The sequence below is a fragment of the Chelonoidis abingdonii genome, chromosome 4 (genome assembly GCF_003597395.2).
Source record: "Chelonoidis abingdonii isolate Lonesome George chromosome 4, CheloAbing_2.0, whole genome shotgun sequence".
NCBI classification, from domain to species: domain Eukaryota; kingdom Metazoa; phylum Chordata; order Testudines; family Testudinidae; genus Chelonoidis; species Chelonoidis abingdonii.
This window is the reverse complement of record NC_133772.1, coordinates 2,162,759-2,185,293: the sequence shown is the minus strand read 5'-3', so window position 1 is coordinate 2,185,293 and position 22,535 is coordinate 2,162,759. Positions and strand designations below refer to the sequence as shown.

Sequence of the window (22,535 nt, the reverse complement as noted above, 5' to 3'; positions counted from 1 at the left end):
TCCCGACCCGCAGCCCTGCCAGCCCAGCCCTGTCCCCCCCGGGCTCTGCCATGCCCCTCACTTCCCAACCCGCAGCCCCTGCTTAGCCCCAGCGCCTGTCCCCCCCCAGCTCTGGCCCGGTGCCCCTCACTTCCGACCTGCAGCCCCTTGCTAGCCCAGCCCTGCCCCCCCAGCTCTGCATGCCACCTCACTCCACCCGCAAGGCCCTGCGACCCAGCCTGCCCGCCCAATGGCTCGTGGCCAGGTGGCCCCTTCACTCCAACACCGCAGCCTGCCAAGCCGCCCTGCACTTGCCACCCCAGCTCTGCCCGTAGCCCTCACTCCCGGAACCCCAGCCCTCCAGCCCAGCCCTTGCCCCCCAGCTTGGCCAGGTAGCCCCTCAACTCCCGACCCGCAGCCCCTTGCTAGCCCAGCCCTGTCCCCCCCAGCTCTGCCGGTGCCCCCTCAAAAATCCCGACCTGCAGCCCCTTGCTAGGCCAGGCCCTTCCCCCCAGCCCTGCCGGTGCCCCTCACTCCCGAACCTCAGCCCCTGCTAGCCCAGCCCTGTTCCCCCAGCTCTGCCTGTGCCCTTCACTCCCAACCTGCAAGCCCCTTGCGGGAAGGGCGCCCCCTCTCCCTGCAGCACAGCGGCCCCTAGTGCCGCCCTGGGGCATTGTGATTCATATGTAAGAACATGAGAACGGCCATATTGGGTCAGCCCAAAGGTCCGTGGAGCCCAGTGTCCGGTCTGCCGACCTTGGCCAGTGCCAGGTGCCCCTGAGGGAATGAACAGACCAGGGAATCATCAAGTGATCCATCCCCTGCGCCCATTCCCAGCTTCTGGCAAACAGAGGTTTAGGGACACCCAGAGCCTGGTGTTATGTCCCTGCCCATCTTGGCTAATAACCACAGATGGACCTGCCCTTCATGAATTTACCTAACTCTTTTTTTTTAACCCAGTTATAATTTTGGCCTTTACAACATTCCCTGGCAACAAGTTCCAAAGGTTGACTCTGCGTTGTGTGAAAAAAATACTTCCTTTTGTTTGTTTTAAACCTGCCGCCTCTTAATTTAATCAGGTGACCCCTGGTTCTTCTATTATGAAAAGGAGTAAACAACACTTCCTTATCTACTTTCTCCACATCGGTCATTATTTTATAGACCTCTATCATATCCCCCCTTAGCCGTCTCTTTTCCAGGATGAAAAGTCCCAGTCTTATTAATCTCTCCTCATACGGAAGCCGTTCCAAACCCCTAATTGTCTTTTTGGCCCTTTGTACTTTTCCCAATTCTAAAATATCTTTTTTGAGATGGGGCGGCCGCAGCTGCACTCAGTATTCAAGAAGTGGGCGTGCCGTGGATTTATGTAGAGGCAATATGATATTTTCTGTCTTATTCTCTATCCCTTTCCTAATGATACCCAACATACTGTTGGCTTTTTTGGCTGCCGCTGGACGTTGAGTGGGTGTTTTCAGAGAACTCTCCACAATGACTCCGAGATCTCGTTCTTGAGTGGTCACAGGTAATTTAGACCCCATCGTTTTATACGTCTAGTTGGGATTGTGCTGTCCAGTGTGCAGCCCTTTGCATTTATCAACACTGAATTTCAGCTGCCATTTTATTGCCCAGTCATCCAGTTTTGTGAGATCCTTTTTTAACTCTTCACTGTCTGCCTGGGACTTAACTAACAAGGTATTTTTAACATCTGCCAATTTTGCCAGCTCACTTTTTCCGGATGATTTATGAGTGTGTTGAACTGCAGTAATCCCAGCACAGGCCCCTGGGAGACACCACTATTCACCTTTCTCCATTGTGGAAACTGACCATTTATTCCTATCCTTTGTTTCCTGACTTTTAACCAGATGCTGACTCATGAAGGGACCTTCCCTCTTATCCCATGGCTGCTTATGTTGCTGCAGAGCCTTTGGGGAGGGACCTTGTCAAAGACTGTCTGAAAGTCCAAGTCCACTTTATCCACTGGATCACCCTTGCTCACATGGTTGTTGACACACTCAGAGCCATCTAGTAGATTGGTGAGGCATGATTTCCCTTTACAAAAACCATATTGACTCTTCCCCAACAAATCGTGTTCATCTATGTGTCTGACAATTCTGTTCTTTACTATAGTTTCAAGCACTTTGCTCAATACAGAGGTTAGGCTTATCAGCCTGTAATTGCCGGGATCGCCTCTGGAGCCTTTTAAAAAAATCAGTATCACATTAGCTACGCTCCAGTCACCTGGTGCAGAAGCCGAGTGAAGCGATAGGTGATATGAATTCAGCGATAGGTTACATACCTGTTTGGATTCCATTGTCCCGTGCAGCTGAGGGAGTCAGGAGGAGGAGTCACAGATGGCGCAAAGCGGGGAAACCGGTTTTAGAAACGACCAGGAATCAGGAAGACAGCAGAAGAAAGACAGAAAGACACACTCACTAAAAGTAAAGTGTGCAAAGTAACACAAAGCTCTCAGGACACCTAGTCCCTCTCCCCAGCCAGGGGAGGTCAAGGGAGGGGAGTTTAGTGGTAAGAGCACTGGGGGCTGGGAGCCAGGACTCCTGGGTTCCTCCTTGACTCTGGGACAACAGCTGAGTCTTTCTCGCCCTGCCCCGCCCACAGGACAAGAACACAGTCGCACTTCCTATCTTGTTAACCACTTCCCTGCTGAAGCCTCCTCCCTGAGTTATTACAATATTTAGAGCATCTTCAAGATCCCTACAGTACATTTTTGGTGCTGGCTCAGAAGGTGGGGACGAGAGAGGGTGTCTGTGGCTGAGAATGAGAATTGAACCCAGGAGTCCTGGCTCCCAGTGCCCCTTGCTGTAACCCACTAGCCCCCACTCCCCTCCCATAGGACCCAGGTGTGCTGGTTCCCAGCCCCCACTCACCCTGCAGCATGGGCAGCAGGAGAAGGATGGTTATTAGGGTGCAGGGCGCTCCCATGGCCCAGCAGCTCCCAGCTCGGTTTCCACAGGTGACTAGGAGGTCGGTGAGCTGCCCCAGTGACCCCACTGCCCGGTGTCAGCTGTCTGCCTGGTCGGGGAATGTTGCCCAGCCGGTCCCCACATCGGCTGCTTCTTCTCACCCTTCCAGGAAAACTGCATTATGTGCCGCCACCCCCCACCCCCCCATGATCACCTCCCATCCCCCCCAGCCGCTCTGGCCTCCTGCTCCTTCCCAGGTCCCGTGTGGCTGAGAACTGCCCCACCCGTGTTTCTGTGACATGGGGCCGCTGGCCTACGTGGATGGGGGGATGTGTTCCGAAATGGCGAGGGAGCTTTCCCAGGTTCTTCTGTGTGCGTGTGTGTTTGTGTGTGTTTGTGCAGCTAAACTCCGCAGTGTGTGTGGGTCTATAGCGAGACTCCGGGGCTGTGTGCATCTGTGTGTGTATTTGTGAGTGTGCGCGCGAACCTCAGGGTTGTATGGGACACTGGTATGGCCTTTGCTGGGTAAATGGCCAAGGACAGAACCACCCAAGGAAATTCACAGCATTCTCGGGTTTATTTATTTTGTACCATTGTGAGTAATAAGCAATGGACCCGTCCTAGACAGACAGACACAATATAGACAGATGGTGACAGGACAGACAGACACAATCTAGATAGACACAATCTAAACAGCCAGCCAGACACAACAGAGACAGGAGGTCAGATATAATACATTAAGAGGCAGACAGCCTGGACAGAATTTGGAGAGACGGGCAGACACAATCTAGGCTGAGGGGCATATACGATGTAGACAGTCAGTTGCAGATGAGACAGACAGACAGACATATGTTTTGTTACTACTATTCTCTGTATTATTATAGGACCTATGATGCCCCAACATGGGCCGGGAATCCTTTGTGCCACGTGCTGCTCAGACTCCAGCCGAGATCAGGGCTCCGTGGTGCCGGGTGCTGCCCAGACCCACCGTGGGAGCCAAGCCGTGCCCCGAATGGCTCACAGTCTAACCGGACAAAGGCAGGAACATTCAACCCCTTTTCCATCTATGGAAACTGAGACTCAGCGAGACCCGGGACTTGCTCAACGTCAGACAGACAGTCTGTGGCAGAACCAGGGATAGAACCCAGGCGTCCTGGCTCCCAGCTCCCCCCGACGCTAACCCACTAGCCCCCACTGCCCTCCCAGAGCCAGGGATAGAACGCAGGTGTCCTGGCTCCCAGCCCCCACTTACCCTGCAGCATGCGCAGCAGCAGAAGGATGGTTATTGGGGTGCAGGGCGCTCCCATGGCCCAGCAGCTCCCAGCTCGGCTTCCACAGGTGACTGGGAGGTCGGTGAGCTGCCCCAGTGACCCCACTGCCCGGTGTCAGCTGTCTGCCTGGTCGGAGAATGTGGCCCAGCTGGTCCCTGTGGCTGCCTCTTCTCACCCTTCCAGGGAATCCGCTTTATGTGCCACCAACCACCGCCCCCGCAAAATTCACCCTCCCACTTCTCAGCCTCCCCCCCGCCCCAGGCACATTGGCCCCTCACTCCGTCCCCAGGTGCCATGCGACTGAGAACTCCCCCAGTTGTGTTTCTGTGACACGGGGCTGCTGTCATATGCCGAATGGGGGGATGTGTCCCGAAATGGCCGGGGAGCTTTCCCAAGGGGACTCACTAGGTTCTGGTGTGTGTTTGTGTGGCTAAACTCTGGGGTGTGTATTTGTACCTCCAGGTTTCGCGGGGTCCCTTGGATTGTCTTTGTTGGGCAAATGGCCAAGGACAGAACCACCCAAGGAGTTTCACGGTATTCTTGGGGTTATTTATTTTGAATCGCTGTGGGTTATGAGAGATGGACCCGTCCCAGACAGACAGACGCACAGATGTTCGTATTCAACACAGAAAAGACAGCCTAGATGGCAGAATTTACACAGAGGGAAAGACACAAGCTAGACAGACAAGGCAAACTAGACAGATGGGCATATACAATGCAGACAGTCAGATGCAGTTGAGACAGATAGACATATTTTTGGTTATTAATATTCCCCGTATTATTGTAGGTCCTACAACACCCTAACACAAGGCAGGAATCCTTTGTGCCAGGTGCTGCCTAGACTCCAGCCGAGATCAGGGCCCCATGGTGCCGGGTGCTGTTCAGACCCATCATGGGAGCCAGTCCTTGCCCCGAAGGGCTCACAGTCTTAACAGACAAAGGCAGGAACATTCGCCCCCTTTTCCACTCAGGGAAACTGAGACTCAGAGAGATCTATGACTTGCTGAAGGTCACACAAGGACTCTGTGGCAGAATCTGGGATAGAACCCAGGAGTCCTGGCTCTTGGCCACCCCTCTGTGCTAACCCACTAGCCCCCACTCCCTTCCCATAGGACCCAGGCGTCCTGGATCCCAGCCCCCACTCACCCTGCAGCATGGGCAGCAGAAGGATGGTTATTGGGGTGCAGGGCGCTCCCATGGCCCAGCGGCGCCCAGCTCAGTTTCCACAGGTGACTAGGAGGTCGGCGAGCTGCCCCAGTGACCCCACTGCCCGGTATCAGCTGTCTGCCTGGCTGGGGAATGTTGCCCAGCCAGTCCCCGCATCACTTACCTCTTCTCACCCTTCCAGGGAATCTGTTTCATGTGCCGCCAACCCCGCCTCCCCCCTATGTTCACCCTCCGCATTCCCAGCCTGCCCCAGGCGCATTGGCCCCTCACTCCGTCCCCGGGTCCCGTGTGGCTGAGGCTGAATGTAGACTGGGAGTGGATGGATCATTACACAAAGAGAACTATTCCCCCTACTGTTACTCACACCTTCTTGTGAATTTCTGTGACACGGGGCTGCCATCGTATGCAGAATGGGGGGATGTGTCTCGAAATGGCTGGGGAGCTTTCCCAAGGGGACTCAGTGGGTTCTGCTGTGTGTTTGTGTGTGTGCAGCTCAACTCCACGGTGCGTGTGTGTCTATAGCTAAACCTCAGGGTGTTTGTGTGTATATACCTGGACTCTGGGAGTGGGGTGTGTGTGTGTGTGACTTCACGGGTGCGTGGGGTCCCTTGTGTTGTCTTTGTTGTGTAAATGGCCAAGGACAGAACAGCCCAAGGAATTTCACAGTATTCTTGGGGTTATTTATTATGTATCATTGTGAGTAATGAGCGATAGACCCGTTCCAAACAGACAGACACAATATAGACAGATGGAGACAGTACAGACAGACACAATCTAGATAGACACAATCTAAACAGCCAGCCAGACACAACAGAGACAGATGGTTGGATCGCACCCATTAAGAGATAGCCAGCCTAGACAGGCAGAATTTAGACAGAGGGGCAGACACCGTCTTGACAGCCAGATGCAATCTCAACAGGTGGGCGTATATAATCGACACAGACCGATGCAGCTGAGGCAGCCAGACATATATTTTGTTACTAGTATTCTCTGTGTTATTGTGGGATGTGCGACACCCCACACGGGCCAGGTGTCCATTGTGCCAGGTGCTGCCCAGACTCCAGCCAAGATCAAGGGCTCACAGCCCAAACCAGCATTTCTCAGATGTGGCCACCAGGCTGCATATGGCCACCAGTGACCACAACAGCGTCCTGGGAGAAGATGGGGGGGGGGTGGGCACGGAAAGAAGAGGCATCACTACATTAATTTTATTATTGAGTCTGCAAAAAAAACCGAAAACCCACCAACAACCACAAAACAACTCCTACGTAAATAAATGACAATGATTTGGACTTGGATCTGTGCAGATTTATTTGTTTTTCTTAAAATAAATTAAGTATTTTAGGAAAAAGTTTCAGAGCAGCCACTAGCAAGAGTTGGTGGCCGCACTCTGAGGCCAGCAAAAAAATTGTTGTCAGGACACCTGGTCCAAACAAATGCAGGTTCATTCTCCTGTTTTTACACCTGAGGAACAGGGGACTCAGAGACTCAGGACTTGCTCAAGGTCATACAGGGAATCTGTTGAGCCAGAGATAGAAGCCAGGAGTCTTGGGTCCCAGCCCCACCCCCTGCTCCAACCCAGACCCCACTCCCCTCCCAGAGCTGGGGAGAGAACCCAGGAGTCTGGGCTCCCAGCTCCCCCTGTGCTAACCCGTTAGACCCCACTCCTCTCCCAGCCCCATCATCACGCCTTGTCTCCTCCATGGCAGGGTTGGTTGTTAAATTAGCAGCTCAGAAACCAGGCAGTGGCCCCACCCAGGGGCAGCGCTGGCCAGCAGGAGGGTGCTGAGAAGCAGAGGGGTGGGCACTGGAGTGTAGCTGGCGTTGGGATGACTCCTAATGGTGACATTCACCACCCCGGATTCCACACTGGGGAGCTGCTGCTGGATCCAATCAGAGTAGGCCGAGACCCGGGTATAGACCCCAGGACGGTAGGGGAGGGCACAGCCATCTCCCCAGCTCACAATGCCGATCAGGAACCAGGAACCAGCCTGTGAGCAAACGAGGGGTCCCCCAGAATCCCCCTAGAGAGAGAAGGAGAACCAGTTAGACCAGTGCCCTGCAATCCCAATCTGCAGCCCCAGGGGACTACATACCTGACCCCCACCAGCTCTGCCCGTGTCCCTCAAGCCTGACCCACAGCCCCCTCCAATCGCAGCCCTGGATCTCCTGGAGTGTCCCTGAATCCATTCACCTGGCAGGAGTCCTTCCCTCCTTCGGGGTAGCCAGCACACACCATGCCGTCTTTGACAGGACGCGACCCTGGGGACCCTGTGATGGGTTTGCTATAGAGGTCATTGCACATCTCGACATCTATGAGTGGGACCTGAACCTCCTGCAGAGTGCGGGGAGCAGGGAGACTTTCTGTGGAGAAAAAATACACCTCATCAGGGCCCACCTGAGCCATCTCCACCCGGGGCAGGATCATCTCTGACTGTCTGTTCCCCTGCAGAGATGGAGATGCCCCATCTGTGCCCACCTAGGTAGGTCAGGTGAGAATAGGAGTTTTTAAGCACATAACAACCAACTCACTCTAACCCAGCCAACCCGCTCTAACCCAGCACACCCCAATTCCCTCCTCAAACTGGAGATAGAACCCAGGAGTCCTGGCTCCCAGCCCCCCAGCTCTAACCATCAGACCCCACTCCCCTCCCAGCACCTCATCCTGTCCCCCACTGGAAGATCTCGTCTCTTCAGCAGCCGCTGGGCTTTGCTTTGCCTGTTTGGGCTGTGGCTGCTAGATGGTGACATGACTCATGCAGCAGATACAGCCCTGGGTCAAGTGTTCTCCCATGTCACCTTTGAGGGACCCCCACCCCAGCAGCAGACACAGCCCTGGCGCAAGGGTTCTCCCAGGTTGCATTTGGGGGATGCCCACCCCAGCAGCAGATACAGCCCTGGCGCAAGGGTTCTCCCTTGTCGCCTTTGGGGGGACCCCCACCCCATCAGCAGATACAGCCCTGGCGTAAGGGTTCTCCCACGTCACCTTTGGGGGACCCCCCCCCACCCCACGCAGGCCCTCCAGGCGTCTTACCACTCGTCTGGATATCCCCCCAGCCGGTGACCCAGCACAGGGTACCATTCGCGATGGAATCATTGCGGTCTGGAAGGCAGACGGGGAGGATGTAGGCGGTGTACAGAACAGGGGTGAATAGGTGCACCAGGGCTATGTCTGAGGCAAAGCTGATGGGGTTGTAGTCGCTGTGGATTATGAGTTGTGACACAGCAGAGGTGAAGGCGTTTGCATTCTGGATATTCAGCTGGAATCTCCCAAGGGAAACAGAGTAACGAGTGAGGGGCTGACTCCTAGAAGAGGAGGAGACATTGGGCAGAAAGTCGTTATTATAGTTGCTATCACAGAGCAGAAATGCAGCCACCTCTGAGGTGGAGCATCTGGGGAACAGCTGCACATAACACCACATAGAATGGCTTGCCTGGGGCTGAGATGCAGCCACCACTGGGGTGGGGCAACTGGGGAACAGCCTGTGGTGAAGTGGGACTTTTCTGTAATATTTTTATTAAGCCTCTTTGTGCCTCAGTTTCCCTATTGGGTACAAAACTGTTAAGTCTCTCAGTGGGGCAGCACAGGGAACTGGGCAGAGGGGCTATGTTACATTGCTCTCTGGTGTGGACTGAAGAGGTCCTTACAGGGCTGCCTGAGGCTGACCACATACCACTGGGGAAGATGAGAAGAGAATGAAAACCGCAGTGGCCAGAACATTGAGACCCAGCAGCCAAGGGCCTGGAGGAAGTTGGATTCCTTCCGCGTCTCCACAGGGAAGCTGAGCAGAAGGTAGCCGAGAACAAAGGACTGAGAGCTGATGGCTGGGGGAATAGGGTTTGAGAGAGGCACAATGGATATGTCTACACTGCACTAAAAAACCCTGCGGTGCCGGGTCTGGAAGCCCGGGCTAGCTGCCCCAGGCTAACTGCGGCCGTGCCACGGGTCTCTCATTGCAGGGTAAACGTACCCCGAGAGACAGCGGCTGAAATGGAGCCCAGAGCAGGCTGGGGAGCGCAGGCTTGGCCAGATGGGCTCTATCTCCACCGTGGTTTCTCTGGGCCAACCTAAGGATTTCCCAGAGCCGTGGTCCAGTTGATTAATTAACCAGACCCTGGTCTGACAACACTGCCTCGCATCACTGCAGATCCTGGCTGAGGTGCACTGGCCCCTGCAGAGCAGACAAGCCTCCACCAGGGCTCTGTCTCCCTTGGACTCGCTGGGCAGAGCTCATGAATTGAAGCAGGAGGCCTGGAAGTCCCGAGGATCACTCATGGAGCGGGTGGGGGCTCATGGGCAGCCCGAGCAGAGTGGACCCCTGGGGGACCTGTCACCTGATGGTTTCTTCCAGGGGATTGTTTAAAGCTTGGGTATAGCTTGTTGGTGATCTGCCTCCCCCCGCCCGCTATGAGATGCAGGACCACTCTGGGTGGACAACTGGGAACAGGCTGGGGACACTCACGATGAAGCCATGCAGCCGCGCATCCAACCATTCCCTGTTGATGAGGGACCCTCGCAGATGTGGACTCCGTTTGTGCGGATGCTGGCCTCAGGGCCAAGCCCCGTTCTGGCATCCTGCCTCTACATGCGCTGGAGGCCACCGACTGCCCGCAGGCTGGGGAGAAGTGGGGAGGATGTGAATAACCCAGGAGTCCTGGCTCCCAGCCCCCCTGCTCTAACCACCAGACCCACTCCCCCTCCAAGAGGCAGAGATGGACCCAGGAGTCCTGGTTTCCAGCCTCCCCGCTTACCCACTAGACGTCCACTCCCCCCTCCCACGCCACGAAGATGGTACAGGAGTCCTCGGCTCCCAGCCCCCACCCTCTCCCGAAGCTAATGATAGACCCAGGAGGTCCTGGCTCCCTGTCCTCCCTCTCTACCTCATAGACCCTCGTCCCCTCCCAGAGTGGGAGAAGAACCCAGAGAGTCCTTGACTCACAATCTTCCCCACACAGCTTATCCATTAGACCCCCTACTTTCCTTCCTCCAAAAGTGTGGGCAGAAATGTCTTGGATATACCTTACTTGACTGACTCACTCGCACCTAGACGAGAAGGAGAGAGATGAGTGAGGTGTGAACGACATGGCCATACCCCTCCAGCAGGGCGCGCTGCAGCCACGTGCGCACACCGATTTCCACAGCAGTCCAGGAATTTTCCTCTCACAACCCTTCCTGGCCCTTTCCCATGGCCTGGCCTGATCCCTTCCCATGGGTGGGGAGCGGTTCTCTGGCTGGGCTGTGACCCACTCACCAGGAAGTGACGGTATTGGGGGGATTATAATCTGATCGGCTTTCCTCTGGCTGAATTCTCACAGACAGCCCGACCAGTGGTACTCTGCCCCATAACTTCCCCCTGTGGATGACGGTGGGAAGGGCCCATTCTCTCAGCAGGTTGTGCATCCCCTGTCAACCTGAGCATGGGCTATTCCTTGCCCCACTATCCACCCAGCCCCATTATCATTCCCCTCCTCTGCTTCCTAAGCACTACAGTCTCTCTCCCCTTTCTTTGCCCTTTCAACCTACCCTTCCCCAGACCTCAGCCTGCCCCCCAATCTCCCATTTTCCATACTCATCCTGCCCAGTGTCTGAGCACTCCACCCTGGCCTTTTCCTCTGAACTACTCGAGGGCGCAGTCCTCTGCGGGGGTGCCACAAGTTGTTGGCAGAGTGAGTTATTCCTCATGACAGTTCTGGCTCCAGTTGTACTTGAGGCGTGAGAGACAGAAACCCCGGCTCCTCCAGAGCTGGGATGAACGGAGGTCCTGGCTCCCAGCCCTCCTGCTCTAACCACTAGACCCACCCCCCTCCCAGAGCTGGAGGACAACCAGGAAGTCCTGGCTCCCAGTCCCCCTTGCTCTAACCCGCTAGACCCCACTCCCCTGCCAGAGCTGGAATAGAACCCAGGAGTCCTGGCTCCCAGCCCCTCCTGCTCTAACCCACCAGACCCCACTCCCCTCCCAGAGCTGGGATAGACCCCAGGAGTCCTGGCTCCCAGCCCCCCTCTGCTCTAATTCACCAGACCCCACTCCCCTGCCAGAACTGGAGACAGAACCCAGGAGTCCTGGCTCCCAGCCCCTCTTGCTCTAACCCACTAGACCCTACTCTCCTCCCAGAGCTGGAGACAGAACCCAGGAGTCCTGGCTCCCAGTCCCCCTTGCTCTAACCCACTAGACCCCACTCCCCTTCCAGAGCTGGGATAGAACCCTGGAGTCCTGGCTCCCAGCCCCCCCTCTGCTCTAATTCACCAGACCCCACTCCCCTCCCCTCCCCGAGCTGGAGACAGAACCCAGGAGTCCTAGCACCCATCCCCTCCTGCTCTAACCCACTAGACCCCACTCTCCTCCCAGAGCTGGAGACAGAACCCAAGAATCCTGTTCCCATATCCTCCCTCCTGCTCTAACCCACCAGACCCCACTCCCCTCCCAGAGCTGGGATGGAACCCAGGCTGGAGTCCTGGCTCCCAGCCCCCCTGCTCTAACCCACCAGACCCCACTCCCCTCCCAGAGCTGGGATAGAACCCAGGTGTCCTGGCTCCCAGCACCACCTTCTCTAACCCACTAGCCTCCACTCTCCATCCTCACAGTCCCTGTTCTGATCCTCATCCCAGCAGATTCCCAAGATCAGGACCTCAGCAGACCCCTCACTGACCCTCCAGCAGTTGGAGCAGGAGCAGGAGCAGGGTGGACAGCGGGCAGCTGAGAACACCCATGATACCATCTCCCGCGACTCCAGCTGGCTCCTCCGAGGGCTGGGACCAAAACCCAGACGGGGAAGGGAAAGTCACTGGCTGCAATTTACAAGCTATACGTCACATTCACAAACAGAGCTATAAAACCACAAGGCAGATAAGTTCATGAGAGGTGCCAATAGCAGCTCCCCCCGCCCAGAGCTGGGATAGAACCCAGGCGTCCTAACTCCCAGCCCCGCTCCCGCTCTCTAACCTAGTAGACCACACTCTTCTTGCAAGCGAGCCCAGGAATGCAACCCACTAGCCTCTACTCCTCTCCCATAGGACCCAGGCGTCCTGGCTCCCAGCCCCCCACTTACTCTGCTGCATGGGTCGTAGGAAAAGGATGATTACGGGTTCACAGGGTGCTCTCATGTGTAATGGTTCTGCCAGCTGAAGCCAGCAGCAACCGGGCCCGGGTTCAGTATGTAGGGGTTCCTTTTCAACAATACAACACCGAACTTGCTCGCACCACCACCCAGTGACCTGGGACATTTACGCTCCATGCCTGGGCGCCTCTGAGAGGCAACACTCCCTCACTCACAAGCACCAGTCTGGGTGTAGAAAAGAAACTTCTAATGAAAGGAGAGAAGTCACCTGATATTAATTAGGGAAAATGCCACAAGCAGGATTCATAATCATAAAGGCATGAGCAGGATGCCCACCCCAGACTGCATGGGGCAGTGCCTTCCGCCTCATTTTCTTCAACCAAAAGTGCCTTTACTGTGCCCCGCTTTGCACCCTCACCACACCCCACTCACCGTGGTTGTCCTTGGTCAGAGAGGACCCAGGATTCAGAGGTGCATCTGTGGGAGTTCACCTCCCACCTGGGGAAGAAGGTACCGAGCTTGCTCTGCCATCTGAGTCCTCGCTCTGGCTGGCTGCCCTGCCAGCTGCTGTTCCTCGCCTTCGGCCACCCCGCCAGTCACTCGCCCCTCAGCTGTCAGTCACCTTCTGCTGTGACCTCTGCAGGTCCATCTCTTAGGGATTGCAGCTCTTTGCAGGCTGGGCAGACACACTGCCCCACCGCCCGTGATTTCAGCTCTCCTTTGAGCACTTTAAAATAACAAAAGGCTCCTAATGAACTTTGAACAGTGAGGAGGAACAGATTAAGCCGGACTGAGAAAACCGAGGGAGAAACTGCACCTCCTAGCAGGGACACCTGTCCCCACCCCTTTTACTTTCCCAGGGCTCTGGCATTCGAGCCCCTGGCTTAATGAGGTCCTTTCAGCGGAGGGTGGCCCCCTCATCTGGGATAGGTTATGCACAGTTCTGCTCCCTTTTATTCATACAATAAAGGTAACAACATTGATAACATGTCAATACCCCTGCATTCAGTGCTAAAGTGATTTCTATCCCAACAGCGGCCAAAGTTGATCACTTGGAGCAGCACAGCTCCTGTCTGCTGGATACCTTGGCAGAGTGGGTATAGCCACGTAAATACAATTTGCTCCTGAAGTCTCTCCCCCTCCCAGGTGTCAGGGGAGAGCCCATTCAGACCCTGCTTGTACATGGCACTGCAGCTCCCAGCTCTGCTTCCGCAGGGGACTAGGTGATCAGTGAGCTGCTCCAGTGACCCCAATCCCTGGTATCAGTTGTCTGCCTGGCCGGGAAATGTCACCCACCAGTCCCCCCATCGCCTGCCTCTTCTCACCCTTCTAGGGAAACTGCTTCTTGGGTCTCCACCCCGACCCCTGTTTGCACTCTGCCTGTATCCAGCCTGCCCCCGTCCCAGCTGCACTGGCCCCTCACATCTTTCCTGGGTCCCGTGCATCTGACACCTCCCCCTTGTGTTTCCACAACTTGATGCTGCTGGCAGGTGCAGAATGGGGAGATGTCTCCAGAAATGACCAGGAAGCCTCCCCAAAGGGATTCGCCTGGTTCTGCTGTGTGCGTCTGCATGTGTGTGTGTGTGGTTAAACTCCAGAGTGTCTCTGTGTGTACCTCAGGGGTGTGTGGGTCTCATAGACTCATAGACTTGAAGGTCAAAAGGGACCATTATGATCATCTAGTCTGACCTCCTGCACAATGCAGGCCACAGAATCTCATCCATCCACTTCTATAACAAACCTCTAACCTATGTCTGAGTTACTGAAGTCCTCAAATTGTGGTTTGAAGACCTCAAGCTGCAGAGAATCCACCAGCAAGTGACCCATGCTGCAGAGAAAGGTGAAAAACCTCCAGGGCCTCTGCCAATCCTGCCCTGGAGGAAAAATCCTTTCCTGACCCCAAATATGCGTGATCAGTTAAACCCTGAGAGTGGGCAAGACTCACCAGCCAGCACCCAGGAAGAATTCTCTGCAGTAACTCAGATCCCATCCCATCTAACATCCCATCACAGACCACTGGGCATACTTACCGCTGATAATCAAAGATCAATTGCCAAAATGAATGCCAAATTAGGCCATCCCATCATACCATCCCCTCCATAAATTATCAAGCTTAGTCTTGAAGCCGAATATGTCTTTGCCCCCACTACTCCCCTTGAAGGCTGTTCCAGAACTTCACTCCTCTAATGTGTTAGAAACTTCATCTAATTTCAAGTCTAACTCCTAGTGTCCAGTTTGTATCCCATTTGTTCTTGTGTCCACATGGTACTAAGCTTAAATAATTCCTCTCCCTCCCTGATATTAATCCCTCTGATATATTATAAAAGAGCAATCATATCCCCCCTCAACCTTACTTTTGGTTAGGCTAAACAAGCCAAGCTCTTTGAGTGTCTCTTTCATAAGGCAGGTTTTTCCATTCCTCGGATCATCCTATAGCCCGTCTCTGAACTGTTCCAGTTGAATTCAATCCTTCTTAAACAGGGGGACCAGAACTGCACAACAGGGTCCTTTGGTTATCATTGTTGTGTTAAATCACCAGGATAGAACAGCCCAAGGAAATTCACAGATTCTTGGGTTATTTATTTTGTATCATTGGGGTAATGAGAGATGGACCCGTCCTAGACAGACAGGCACAAATAGACAGTTGATGGTACAACAGACACAGTCTAGGCATGCATCCAATGAAGTGGGTATTCCACCCACGAAGCTCATGCTCCAATATGTTTGTTAGTTTATAAGGTGCCACAGGACTCTTTGCAGCTTTACAGATCAGACTAACACGGCTGCCCTCTGATATTAAGAGACAGACAGCCTAGACAGGCAGAATTTAGACAGAGGGGCAGAAACAGTCTCGACAGACAGACAAGGCAAACTAGAACGGCCAGGCATATACAGTCTAGACAGACAGATGCAGTCGAGACAGACAAACATATCGTTATTACTAGTATTCTCTGTATTATGTAGGACCTATGACACCTGACATGGGCCAGGAATGCTTGTGCCACGTGATGCAAAGATCATAACTGAGATCCAGTGCCCAATTGTGCTGGCACTGCCAGACCCACCATGGCGCCAGTCTTGCCCCGAAGAGCTCACTTTCTAAACAGACCAAGGCAAGTTTATTCTCCCCTCCCTCACATCTATGAGACTCAAAGAGACCTGAGACTTGCCTAAGGTCACACAGGAGTCTGTGGCAGAGCCAGGGGGAGAACCCAGGAGTCCTGCTCCCAAGCCCTGCTCTAACCCACCAGATCTCAATCCGCTCCCAAAAGTCAGCGATAGAACCCAGAGTCCTGACACCCAGTCCCCTCCCCCAGTCACTAGCCCACTAGTTGCCAGCCCTTCCAGCCCTTATAGTCCATGTGTGAATCTGGTGGCTTGTCTTCTTTCCCTGGCAGGGTGACTGTTAAATTAGCAGCTTAGAAAGCGGTGGCCCCATCCCTGGGGCAGCGCCTGGCCACCAGGAGGGTGCCGAGAAGCAGGGGGTGAGGATGCTGGAGTGTAGCCTGGCATTAGGCTTAGGGCTAATGGTGACATTTAGCCACTGTCCAAATTCCAACACTGGGGAGCTGCCGCTGGATTGCAGTCGCGAATGGTAGCCGAGACCTGGCGGTATAGACCCAGGACGGTAGGGAGGGACACCTCAATTCCCCAGCTTCACGATTGTCCGATTCTAGGAACAAGGAACATGCCTGCGGGCAAACGATGGAGGGTCCCCCAGAATCCCCCTAGAGAGAGAAGGAGAACCAGTTAGACCAGTGCCCTGCAATCCCAACCTGCAGCCCCAGGGGACTACATACCTGACCCCCACCAGCTCTGCCCATGTCCCTCAAGCCTGACCCGCAGCCCCCTCCAATCGCAGCCCCGGGCTCCTGGATCTCCTGGGGTGTCCCTGAATCCATTCACCTGGCAGGAGTCCTTCCCTCCTTCGGGGTAGCCAGCACACACCATGCCGTCTTTGATGGGACGCGACCCTGGGGACCCTGTGATGGGTTTGCTATAGAGGTCATTGCACGTCTCGACATCTATGAGTGGGACCTGAACCTCCTGCAGAGTGCGGGGAGCAGGGAGACTTTCTGTGGAGAAAAATTACACCTCATCAGGGCCCACCTGAGCCATCTCCACCTGGGGCAGGATCATCTCTGACTGTCTGTTCCCCTGCAGAGATGGAGATGCCCCATCTGTGCCCACCTAGGTAGGTCAGGTGAGAATAGGAGTTTTTAAGCACATGAGGGGTGCTGGCTCCCAGCCAACCCGCTCTAACCCAGCACACCCCAATTCCCTCCCCAAGCTGGGGAGAGAAGCCAGGAGTCCTGGCTCCCAGCCCCCCAGCTCTAACCATTAGACCCCACTCCCATCCCAACACCTCATTCTGTCTCCCACTGGAAGATCTCGTCTCTTCAGCAGCCGCTGGGCTTTGCTTTGCCTGTTTGGGCTGTGGCTGCTAGATGGTGACATGACTCATGCAGCAGATACAGCCCTGGCTCAAGTGTTCTCCCATGTCACCTTTGGAGGACCCCCACCCCAGCAGCAGACACAGCCCTGGTGCAAGGGTTTCTCTCATGTCACCTTTGGGGGACCCTCCACCCCAGTAGCAGACAAAGCCCTGGCGCAAGGGTTCTCCCATGTCACCTTTGGGGGACCGCCACCCCAGCAGCAGATACAGCCCTGGCTCAAGGGTTTCTCCCATGTCACCTTTGGGGGACCCCCACCCCACACAGGCTCTCCAGGCGTCTTACCATCCGTCTGGATATTCCCCCAGCCGGTGATCCAGCACAGGGTACCATTCGCGACGGAATCATTGCGGTCCGGAAGGCAGACGGGGAGGATGTAGGCGGTGTACAGAACAGGGGTGCGTAGGAGCACCAGGGCTATGTCTGAGGCAAAGCTGCTGGGGTTGTAGTCGCTGTGGATTATGATCTGTGACACAGCAGATGTGAAGGTATTTGTGCTCTGGATATTCAGCTGGAATCTCCCAAGGGAAACAGAGTAACCAGTGAGGGGCAGACTCCTAGGAGAGGAGGAGACATTGGGCAGGAGTTTGTTATTATACTGGCTGGCGATTTAAAGGGCAGAAATGCAGGCACCTCTGGGGTGGGACACCTGGGGAACAGTCGCACATAACCTCACATAGGATGTCTTGGATGGGTCTGAGATGCAGCCACCTCTGTGGTGGGGCACATGGGGAATAGCCGCACATAACATCTCATAAGATGGCTTGCCTGGGGCTGAAGTGTAGCCACCTCTGGGGTAGAGTAAATGGGGAACAGCCTGTGGCAAAGTGGGAATTTTCTGTAATATTTTTATGGGTCTTCTATGTGCCTCAGTTTCCTCATTGGGTATAAAAGGGTTAAGTCTCTCAATGGGGCAGCCCAGGAGAAACAAGGGGGAGAGGGGAGACCTTGCTGTCTGGCACGGACTGACTGGGTCATTGCAGGCCCAGCTGAGGCCAACCCTATGTCAATGGGAAATCTGAGAAGAGGATGAAAACTGCAATAGCCAGGACATTGAGACCTAACAACCAACGAGCCTGAGGAAGGTGGATTCCTTCTGCATCTCTGCAGGGACCTGAGCAGAAACTAGTTGAGAAGAAAGGACTGAGAGCCGACTGCCAGGGGATAAAGGGTTGGCCAAGCTTTGGGAGAAGCCGGGGTGATGCCGGAGTCCTGAGCAGGGGGCGTGGCCTCAACCGGAAGAGGCAGAGCCTTTAAATACCCGAGCCCTTTAAATCAAGATTTAAAAGCCCCTGGGCTCCAGCTGTGGCTGCGAGCCCCGGGGCCTTTAAATCACCTGGGAGCCCAGAGGCTCAGGGGCCATTTAAAGGGCCTGGGGCTCTGGCTGCCGCTACAACAGTGGAGCTCTGGGCCATTTAAATCTCCGACGGAGCCCTGCCGCTGCTACCCTGGGGCTTCAGCAGCTGGGCTCTGGTGGTGATTTACCTGGTCCTTTAAAGCGCCTCCCGAGTCCCACTGCCAGAGCCCCAGGGTAGCAGCAGCAGGGCTCTGCGGTGATTTAAAGGGCTGGGGTTCTGGCTGCTGAAGGGAGCCCCGGACCCTTTAAATCGCCAGCCTGGTGAAGCTGGTCCGGTCTGGCATGGCACACTGGCTCTTGCTGGTACTCCGGACCGGACTGGACCGGCTTACTTTCACCTCTGGGAGAGGCGCAATGGATATGTCTACACTGCACTAAAAAACCCTGCGGTGCCGAGTCTGGAAGCCCAGGCTAGCTGCCCCAGGCTAACTGCGGCCGTGCCACGGGTCTCTCATTGCAGGGTAAACGTACCCCAAGAGACAGCGGCTGAAATGGAGCCCAGAGCAGGCTGGGGAGCGCTGGCTTGGCCAGATGGGCTCTATCTCCACCGTGGTTTCTCTGGGCCAACCTAAGGATTTCCCAGAGCCGTGGTCCAGTTGATTAATTAACCAGACCCTGGTCTGACAACACTGCCTGACGTCACTGCAAATCCTGGCTGAGGTGCACTGGCCCCTGCAGAGCAGACAAGCCTCCACCAGGGCTCTGTCTCCCTTGGACTCGCTGGGCAGAGCTCATGAATTGAAGCAGGAGGCCTGGAGCCCAGAGGCTCACTCATGGAGCAGGTGGGGCCATGGGGCTGAGCCCGAAGGCAGAGTGGAACCCCCCTGGGGGCCTGGCACACTGAAGGTTTCCTCCAGGGGATTGTTTAAAAGCTGGGCTATAGCTGTATGGTGATGCCTCCCCCCCGCCCGCTCTGAGATGCAGCCACCTCTGGGGTACAACAGCTAAGGAAAAGCCTGGGGCACTCACCGATTGAAGCAATGAGCCGCAGATACCACCCATTCCCCTGTGATGAGGGACCCTCCGCAGATGTGGACTCCATTGTAGCGGATGCTGGCCTGCCAGGGCCAAGCCCCGTTCTGGGCATCCTGCCCTCCTACAATGCGGCCGGAGGCCACCGACTGCCCACAGGCTGGGGAGAAAAGTGGGGAGGGATGTGAATAGAACCCAGGAGTCCTGGCTCCCAGCCCCCCCTGCTCTAACCCACCAGACCCCACTCCCCTCCCAGAGCTGGGATGGAACCCAGGAGTCCTGGCTCCCCGTCCCCCCTGCTCTAACCCACCAGACCCCACTCCCCTCCCAGAGCTGGGGACAGCAAGTGCCCAGATTCCTTACTTGACTGGAACTCCACAGCTCCTAGAAGAGAAAGAGAGGGATGAGTGAGGTGTGAAAACTGCACACTGCCCAGACCCCTCCAGCAGGGGGAAGTGCTGCAGCCACGTGCACACACACGCACACACACATGATTTTCACAGGCAGATCCCAGAAATTCCTCTTCTCACTGTAAGCAGAGTCAGGATGAGCTTTACCCTGACATCTGGTGGCAAATTTTGGCGAGTTGTGGAAAAGAACTTCAAGGCTGGTCTTGTTTGCATAGGCACACCCACCCCATCTAGCGTGAGCCCACAGCAGCCCAAATGGTAATTTTGTCTGCTGTGGGATCTCCAGTTTCTCTGTTATTGGGGTAGGAAGAATAAAATGTTGTTACCCTGATTATGTGAATCCAGGACAGTGGAACTGTTTTATGACAGAGGGACTCGCCATCAACTAAGTAGCACTCGCTAGACAAGGGACATGGGTTCCAAAACCCAGTGAATTGAGATAGGTGAGGTGAGGTGGATGACGACGACGACGACGGAGGTGGAGGTGGAGGTGGAGGTGGTTGGAATCTGTATGAATCTGAATGATATGGGCCCTGCTTGAGCCCTGACACACCATTGTACTCTCTTCTTCTTCTCCCACTCTTTAAATAGCAGAGACTAATTTTAGCATTCCATTCAAGGATCGTAGCTGAGGATGCTGAGCTTGAATTCATTTGGCATGGTGCAATGGGCACTGGGGCTCCTTTACAAGCAGAAATCCTAAAAAGTTGTGATCATAGGCGTGTGTGTGTTAACTAGATAGAGGAGTTCCGAAGCAAGCTGACAGCGCAGAGCCATTTGTCGGGCATGGTTGGAGTCAGCCATGTGATGGTGAGTGGGCAGGCGGGAAGTTTGTGGAGATGACTTCTCGGTGGGAGCGGTCATGGAGGGCTGAGCTGGAGTGAAGTGGTTGTGGTAAAGGCTGCGCAGACCCCATTGGAGAGGTGGCGAGCAAGTTGGCATTGGGACAATGTGAAGTGCCTTAACACCCCATGTGACCCTTCTCTCATGCCCATTTTCCACCCAGTTGGGGTCGGGCGTGGAATAACTACTTGCAAGAATAAACTTTTGAACTCTGGGACAGCACTGCAGACAGGACAGGGAGACTTTTGGGTGTGGCTTTGGCGCGCGTGTGGACTTCAAGACCTATGAGGGGGAAAAGAACACTGCCAAATAGCTTGATGGTGGGTCTTTTGCTTCATGTTTTTGTCAGCTTCCAATCCTGTTTGTCGTTATATCCGGGTTTCCACAACTGTAACTGCCGCACTTGTTTTCCATCCCTTTTATTAAAAAGGATTTTTGTACCTCGAACTCGTACTTGCGAAAGGGGGAGTATGACTCCTAGGGTAGTGCCCTAAGGCTGGGTGGTGTGTAATTGTCCTGGTCACTGATAAGGTGGGGGCTCGAGGCCGTTTCTGCAATGTTCTTGGTTTTCTATTCAATACCAGACATTGACAGCAGAGGAAAAGTTGTGACGATGCGTTTCAAATTCTTTAGAGGGATGATGTCAGGCGCTCCTCCCTCTGTGCTCTCTGTATTCGATAACTGAAACCCCGGCCCCTTTAATGGTTAACACTCGCCAAATTGCTGCCATGAGAGACCTTGTTATGTTTTATAGCCTAATAATCCATTAAACATATTTTGATGAGCAGCAGCATATGGTATGGTTGCATTAATTGCTATGGAACCACAATTAAAAGGCAGAATGGTCTTTTTGTTCTTTCACAAATGGTGCTTTCTCTCCTGGAGGGGAAGCTAAAACTAAAATAGGCTCTTCACACAAGGTTGTAAGATAATCAGAATAGGTTGTTATACATGACTTTGCCTAAGAGCCTTTCCTCATCCCCAGTCCAGTCTCCTATTTTTAGTGTCAAAGCCAGCTAGATTGTTGAATTTGTGTCTGCGCCCGCCATAGATCACTCGCCTAGAGGTCGCCTAGTCCCAATTCCTCTGCCTATGTGCGAGCACACATAGGAAAGGTGAGTGGTTTCATTAGAGTGGCGCGTATTGGTTTTCTTACTTTGGCCTCTGGTTTCACGCCCCACTAAAGGGATATGCAGCTAAAGACGCTGGGGCCTAGAAGTACTAGCATATTGCTTAGCGCAGCTCTCCCTTTGCTAATCCAACATATCAGGCTGAAGTGAGATTGGAGGGGACACATTCCTGTCTGAGAGCTAGGCAGACGCTTTTCCTCTGACTAGTCTGAGCTTTCATCCATCAGACCTTTGGTAGTGGCTCCTGGGGGGACTCCATCCTAGAAATCAGTAGGTTTCTCACTGTCAATGGCACTTCAGCCCGTCAACTGATTTTTGCCGCAGACCTCACTTTCCCACCTTTGGCTTTAGCATGGTGCGTGTCGTATGGGTGAAGGGCCCTTCTCTCCAGTCCATGGGTTGTGACGTAGAATCCTCTGCTTGCGATCGGTTCAGGGGTCTGTTCTCAAGAACTCAGAGCCTTTTTCATCGGATGCTGGCGGTTATTGTTCTTCATGGAGCACTCGTTGACTAGGTTTATTTCTGGTTTGGAGGATTATTATTATTAGCCATGACTGTCAAGTACATTGAAATTACATATGTGCGTCTCTCTCGCAGATTTTCATATGCTATGGCCCCACACATTCCACCCCGCCCCATTTATCCATACCCTCGTCTTCCCTGGAAAAGTACCCTAATCCTCTAGCCCATTATCCTTCTGCCAATTTCTAAAAGCACTACCCTTCCCACGCCTTTCCACCCCCATCCCTGTTTTAGTCCTTTCCAATCCTCATCCTTCATGCCTGCACACTCCCACAGGTGTCAACTGCCAGGACCCCCGCAGAGTCCGCACTCACCCTCCAGCAGGGGCAGCATGAGAACCAGCATCAGAGCGGGCAGCGGGCAGCTGAGAACACCCATGATACCGGCTCCCCCAACTCCAGCCAACTCCTCTGAGGGTTGGGACCAAAGCCCAGACCGGGAAGGCAAAGTCAC

At 54.5% G+C, this 22,535-nt stretch overlaps 1 protein-coding gene across 1 annotated transcript in view; it reads right to left on the bottom strand.

Moving 5' to 3' along the window:
- Window positions 1–22,460, bottom strand: part of LOC116816149 (transmembrane protease serine 9-like) — a 24,866-nt gene extending 2,406 nt beyond the window's left edge. The window contains exons 1-10 of the mRNA XM_075064686.1: window positions 22,397–22,460; window positions 19,541–19,561; window positions 19,175–19,337; window positions 17,134–17,405; window positions 16,301–16,470; window positions 16,056–16,122; window positions 10,364–10,382; window positions 8,373–8,644; window positions 7,533–7,702; window positions 7,192–7,362 (exon numbers count right to left, since the gene is read on the bottom strand). Of these exons, the coding sequence (XP_074920787.1) occupies window positions 7,192–7,362; window positions 7,533–7,702; window positions 8,373–8,644; window positions 10,364–10,382; window positions 16,056–16,122; window positions 16,301–16,470; window positions 17,134–17,405; window positions 19,175–19,337; window positions 19,541–19,561; window positions 22,397–22,460 (1,389 nt within the window). The remainder of the gene's footprint in view (window positions 1–7,191; window positions 7,363–7,532; window positions 7,703–8,372; window positions 8,645–10,363; window positions 10,383–16,055; window positions 16,123–16,300; window positions 16,471–17,133; window positions 17,406–19,174; window positions 19,338–19,540; window positions 19,562–22,396) is intronic.
- Window positions 22,461–22,535: the final 75 nt, after the last annotated feature.